A 6,694-nucleotide genomic window follows, 5' to 3' on the forward strand; every position below is an offset into this window, starting at 1 on the left:
CCTGATTATATTTTAGGGTAAAAAATGGAACGTAATAATAGGCCTATACCGTATATATATACTGGAGGTTATTAGCTCCGTTTGGAACCTCATATCTACGCTTTAGCTCCGAGAAGAGGTTCCGTGTCAGGATATCCCTGCATCGGTAGAACGGGGGTTGAGCCGTCCAAAAACAGTGACGAAAACCCTTTTCGCAGTATCGTTTCCAAAAAGTAAAGGTATCAGAACCAAGCTGTACAGATGATAAACTTGCCTTGGATAAAGGATATAAATGCACTTATGCATTTAAATAATAAATGCATATAAATGCACTTGCATTTATGAGGTTCCAAACAGAGCTAAGAGGTTATGGACTGCAGCAGTCAAATAAATATTTTCTCAATGGGGGAACCAACCACCTTTTCCTCAGTGCATAAAAGGTTTATTTTTGGACGTGCACCGTTATCGTGGGACATTGGTTATATTTTTTCACAATTTAGACATTTATCCAGAGATTAAAAAGTGCAACATCAGAGTAAGTGGCATGAACCGTAGTCAACAAATGACAGTAAGGTCAAGTAAAACAGTGCAAAGAAAACAGTTAAATGCTACAAAATAACTAGGATACCAGGTCAAGACAAGTTAACAAATTCAGTCCTTAGTCAAATCAAGCACAATAATTCTCTAAGCAAAACACTTCATGGTGAAGTGGTATGGATTACTTCATTTGGTAGTCCATACCATAAGATACAAGTTCAACACTTCACTCTTTAAAAACCTTTTAGTCTTCCCGTTACGTTCAGTAGATTTCTGGGGGGGGGGGATTTGCAATGAACACATTTGTGCTAATATAGGACAACATATTTAATGAAAAATACCTCCCGACAATGTACTACACTACAGCTTTAAATCATACTAAAAACATGGACTGAATCACATTTTGTGATGTGAGCGCAGATACTGTACAGTACAAAAAGGGCAATGGAACATTTGGCCCTGCATGGTTGACACTGCATCAAGTGAGAATATCGTTTTCATTTTTAATTCTTGGTCAAATACATTTGAAGTATTCACAAAAGCTGAGCTTCAAACTGAAATCTATGACGCCCTTAAGCCTGGTAATATTACTGTCATAAGACGAATAGTGAAAATGTCTGATCTACGAGCTTGCAGATCTATCATTTTTGCCCATAGACTTACATGTACAAAATAGGAACAGCAGGGTTCAAGTGGTTAAAAAAAAAAAAAAAAAATCATTGGCACCTTCCTTTTTAATCGTTTCATTATCAAAAAAGAAAAGTATGCATAATCAGTTAAATTCACAGCATTAACAACTTAAACCCGCTAGTCAAACGGACATGAGTTACAACTACTCGGACGCCCCCCCCCCCCCCCCCCCCCCCACCATACACCAATTAAATTCCCCAAATATAGCAGATCTATAAGTTCACAGAGCTTGTAGATATGCAATTTTTGACGAACGTCCCCCCCCCAGAATAGTGATGCTGGGGTTCAAGTGTTAATGGACGCTGACCTCTGGCATGTGGATGTAAAAGTACATGTGTTGGCAGCAGGAAGCGGAAGTGGAAACTCTATTTTCAATCTCCATTTCCCCGTCCAGAGCATGGTTGACCATCTCCAACGTGACAGAGGTGCTGTGAGAGTTATGCTGCTTTCACACTAGCTGCGACAAAGCAACAGGCTATAAGTCACTTCCAACAGAATCCAGAGACATGAAGTTACAAACTAATGCCCGGTGTCAGTTTGTAGTTCATGATTTAGCTTTTTTCCCCCCTGCTCTCCAATGACACAGTGAAGCGTCAACGATTACGTTTTCGGTTCACCATTTCCATTCCCCACTGTTCTGTAAAATAAAGAGGAACTCATTCTTGCCATTAACCAGTTCCCTGTGCCATTTAACCCAATATCATTTACACAGTGCGGCTTGAGCAGCACTTCAACGGAAACTCATTAGCAATGTAGCTGGCCACTCTTGGCCGTTCTGTAGATTTTGTCGCCACTAGTGTGAATATAGCTTTAGACAAGTGCTATGGCAGATGATGTTGCTGTGTGTGTGTGTGTGTGTGTGTGTGTGTGTGTGGTGCTATAATAACGTGCAGCGTCTTGCTCTGGTGGTCTTCTTGCTCTTCTTGTTGCTGCGGTTGGTCTCTTTATATTTCCTAATCTCCCGTACTAATGAATAGAAGGCTTCCTCCACACCCTGAGAGAGAGATAATGGAAAATAATCATTCCTTGACCCACAAATATAGACCCTGTAAAGCACACAAACATTTGACAACTTAAGCTCCATTTCAATAATAAATAGCCCCATCTTCAAGCTCACAACACGTCACATTTCCGTCAAAAATATAAGTTTTAAAGTCATATAATAATGACATGCCTAGAATAGGGATTACATGCCTGGAAAAAAGAAGAGGTTTAAAGACTTGACACGTATGCTTTCCTGTTTAAAAGTGTTATTTTCGATTTTTGCATTGGCTATTCAAAATTAGCACATCAACAGTTATCTTGAAAGTGTCGAATACCGATTTAGAAGGCATTCGTAGGGTCTTTTAACAAAAGTCAGTTTGATCTACAGGAAATCAATGAAAGAACATAGTTTGATGTTGAATCGCTGGTATAAACCCTCAAGCACGTGTCAGCGAGAGATGAATATATTGGGTTCTACTTGTGTAGGTTATTGAACTGGGTCAGGTACCTGTCTGGTTTTGGCAGAGGTCTCCACAAAGGGAACTCCATAGCTGCGGGCCAGTTCCGATGCCTGTCGCGACTCAACGCTTCGAGTACCCAGGTCGCTTTTGTTGCCCACCAGAACCATGGGCACACTGTCGCTGTCCTTTACTCTGTTAATCTGCTCTCTGTGGAAGGGAAGTGACAAGGCAAACCCTCAGCATACTGGCACATTACATGTACTAGAGGTTTGAGAAACACTAACCTAGACCAGTGATTCTTTTTCATTTCAAGGACCCCCAGTTTGATGCAGCATTCTCTTTTTTATCTCTGGGATTGCGTAGGTGGCCAACAGTCATAACCAACACCGCCGCTGACCCACAAGAGAACACTATCGCTGCCGCACAGTGGTATCAGACCAACCACAATCAGCCAGCCCTCTCACCAAACCCTTCGACCTAGAAGAACTCGAAACTGCAATGGGAAAGTTAAAACCCGGAAAAGCAGCAGGGATAACAAATAACTGGAGCAGCATTCATAGATCTCTCTGCTGCCTACGACACTGTCCAACACCACACAATGGTCAGGAAACTACTGGCCATGCCTGGTGACCCTTGTCAAGTCATCAAAAGCCTCCTCAACAACAGGCGCTTCTATGTCCAGTTAAATTAGTTAAAAAGAACTGAGCGACACTTGGGATGGTCACAAACTGTCCAACCCTACCCTCCCCATATATCTTGGAGTTACACTGGACAGGACACTCTCCTTCAAGAAACACCTGGAGAACACAAAAGCCAAGGTCAACACCCGCAATAACATCCTGCGCAAACTAGTGAACTCCAACTCCAAGTGGGGCGCAGACTCACAAACAATCCGTGCAACTGCCATGGCCCTGTCTTTCTCTACATCAAAGTATGCCTGCTCAAGCTGGAGCCGATCACGGCACACCAAATTGGTCTTCACGGCCCTAAATGACACTGCATCATGTCACATCATCACGGGATGCGTCAAGACAACACCTGTCCCGTGCCTCTAGGTGCTAGTCGGCATCTCTCCCCTACACATCAGACGACTGTGTATGATATCGCTCAAGATGAACGGAGAACACAGGATATAGACATTAGACATCCTTTGCAGTTTGCGTGGCCACATAGCACCCCCACGCAGGCTCAGCACCCCCACGCACTACGCAGGCTCCCATCTAGAGCCGGTTTTGTGCAGACAGTCTTGCCCCTCCAGACAAACAAGAAGCAAGGGCCAACATCTGGCAAGATGAATGGCAAAGTGGCTGAACAGAGGAATAACACCAACAAAAATCCTAGCTAGTGGACACGACCTTGTCTGGACAACCTGGAAGTCACTCAATAGACTGCGTGTGGAACAGGGGAGGTGCAAAGCACTGATGAAAGTCTGGAACTACACAACAGAAGACATGTGCAGCTGTGGATCAGTACAGACAATGTCCCACCTACTGGAATGTGCCAACACCCCCCCAGTGCAGTCCAGAAGACCTGGCAGAACTCAACTTGGACCCCAGGAAGACTAGCTGCTCTTCAGGTGGTAGTGAATGGGGATCCTTTTCAATTATATATATTTTTTATAATAGTTCATTGATGCAAAAGTTTGAAATAATTGACTTGTGACATTGAAGTCATATCACCCTAACTTTAACTCCAACTTGCAGCATAAAACTCACAAATGAGTAATTTGGACAACGGCCAGTTACTTTGAAAGGACAAGCACGTTTTTTTACCCAACTAGTCTCAATGTTGTTCCACTGTTCTAAGATGGTGGCTGCTTGGTAATGTACTGGCACCTGTAAAGATGGACGTCCTCAAATGACTTGATGTTGTTGATGGCGAACACACAGAGGAAGCCCTCTCCCGTCCTCATGTACTGGTCTCTCATGGCGCTGTACTCCTCCTGGCCTGCAGTGTCCAGAATGTCCAGCAGACACGTCTCCCCGTCAATCACCACCTGTTTCCTGTATGAGTCCTGCAAACAACGCATACTGGTCAGGGTTCGATTGATTAAATATGGACATTTTCTTAACCTCTTTTTCCCAAAACAAATCTGTTAACGATGATGTCACTGGAAGACGGGTTTCTGAACGGCCCACAGGACCAATTATATGAAGATAGTTTGAAAAGTGGTGACGTGGTCCTTTAAGCCCTGTGTACTTTGTCGTACTGGACGACAAATAGCTAAAACAGAAAATGTTAAGTATTTAACCCATTTTGGGCGGGAACCCCTTTTGGTGTTAGCATTATGTTATGCTTTAGCTATTGAAAAATAGCAGATCTACAAGCTCATAGCGCGCCACTCGAAGAATGACTGACAGAAACATAGCTTTTTCAGAAAACTTTTTTAGAATCTGATCTCAGGTCAAAATGGGTTAATTCAGTCTGGCCGGAAGCAGGGATAAAAATGAATGATCAAATGGACATCAAAAGCAGAGGCCTGGATTTCCCCCCAGAAAACCCTATGTATATCATTATCTACACAGAACACCTCCCAGGTCATCTTTGAGCAGGCCACCATTGGGCAGGCTAACAAAATTGTGTCTTTGACCCCACACACAAAATGTAGTACAATGTGTAGTACATGGGAGGGCCTCCCATGTACTACACCTCGACGAGTATACTGTAGGTTAATACCGTCGGAGGACGAGGTCCATGCATGGAAATGTCCCTCTGTCAATCACTCTCTTTAACAGAGTCCTTGCAGAGGGCAGAAGGTTTTGAGGTGGTTAAGGTGCTGCTCTTTTTTGCACTAGGTACGTTGGCTGGGGTGTTTTATTTAAGCTACACATTCAGACCTAACAAAATGTCTCAGAAGTGAATGACAGTGAGAATTCAGTCCATGACAGACAGTGCCAAGTCAAGTCGCAGATCCCATCTGAAAATGTTGTGTGTCAGGAACTCTGAGAAGAGGACATTTGTGTTAAAAAAAAAAGCACAGATTATTCAAAATCTTCCATTTTATTTTCTAGAAATTTGTTTGGACAACCTTGTAGATCTGCTATTTTTTTATATCCCATGAACGGATAAAGTGGTTACAATTATTGTGATGCTGTATAACACATTTTGCTAGGATTTTTACAGTGTAGGTGTGTAGCAAGGGGTCCCAGAGATCAAAAATATATCAATAATAAAATCCATATATACATATAGTGTGTCCATCACGGCCTAAATCCTAATATCTGTGTGCCTGAAATAAAAAGGTTGAGAAACATCAGCTGTAGACACAGGGAAGCAGAAATATAAGGTGTGATCTGGCGTGTATTTCACTTGACATGACATAAAATACACAACAAACAATGTCTCTCAGACTCTCACCTCGATGGTAGGATCATACTCGTCAACGAAGTGATTCTGAATGAGTTGGATGGTAAGTGCACTCTTTCCCACACCTCCTGCTCCAACCACCACAAGTTTGTACTCCGTCATGCCTGAAAGAAATGAAGTGTCAGCGACATGTTTTCACATACTGTAGACTTCAGGTCCTGATGGGTTGCCCCCATTGAGGCGCTGTCATGGCCTTAACATTACAGAGAGTGAGTGAGTGACCCAGATTTATTTTGACTAAATCATTTAGTTAGCTGTAAAAGTGTTAATATATCCGGGTATACGCTGACAAATGACAATAAATTCAAGTATTGCAAAGGTAAGGCAGCCTTACCTTAAACGGTGTTATAGAATGCCAATAAAAAAGAGGCCGCTAAAGATTACAAATGACAAAATGAGATTAGCTCGCTACATAGCCTGAGACGATTTCCTTGTTAAAAAAAACAAAAGAAAAAACACTTTGAAGAAACACTTGGAGTTTGAGCCCCGCTGTACTTTATCTCACAGACCTCGTGGACCAGAATATGAATATATATCTATGAAAAAGTGACTAGATTAAAGGCAGGGACAAGTTATAAATAAATTAAACTGTGGGAAACAGTCAGTCGGAGCTCTATTTGGACTCCATTGTGGTTCATTCCTTTCCGTGGGGGGAGGTCTTCACGGCAAGTCGTCCT

General features: G+C 42.6%; 1 protein-coding gene across 1 annotated transcript; it reads right to left on the reverse strand.

The window, feature by feature from the left end:
- Positions 1 to 999: 999 nt before the first annotated feature.
- Positions 1,000 to 6,634, reverse strand: LOC310868863 (GTPase HRas). The gene is made up of 5 exons (XM_083779336.1): positions 6,352 to 6,634; positions 6,009 to 6,121; positions 4,487 to 4,665; positions 2,699 to 2,858; positions 1,000 to 2,200 (listed from the first exon to the last, which is right to left on the reverse strand). The coding sequence occupies exons 2-5, from the start codon at positions 6,117 to 6,119 to the stop codon at positions 2,084 to 2,086; spliced, it is 567 nt and encodes a 188-aa protein (XP_083635462.1). The 5' UTR covers positions 6,120 to 6,121; positions 6,352 to 6,634; the 3' UTR covers positions 1,000 to 2,083.
- Between the last annotated feature and the right edge of the window lie 60 nt (positions 6,635 to 6,694).

The sequence above is a fragment of the Protomyctophum parallelum genome, assembly GCF_964188405.1.
Source record: "Protomyctophum parallelum genome assembly, chromosome: 13".
NCBI classification, from domain to species: Eukaryota; Metazoa; Chordata; class Actinopteri; order Myctophiformes; family Myctophidae; genus Protomyctophum; species Protomyctophum parallelum.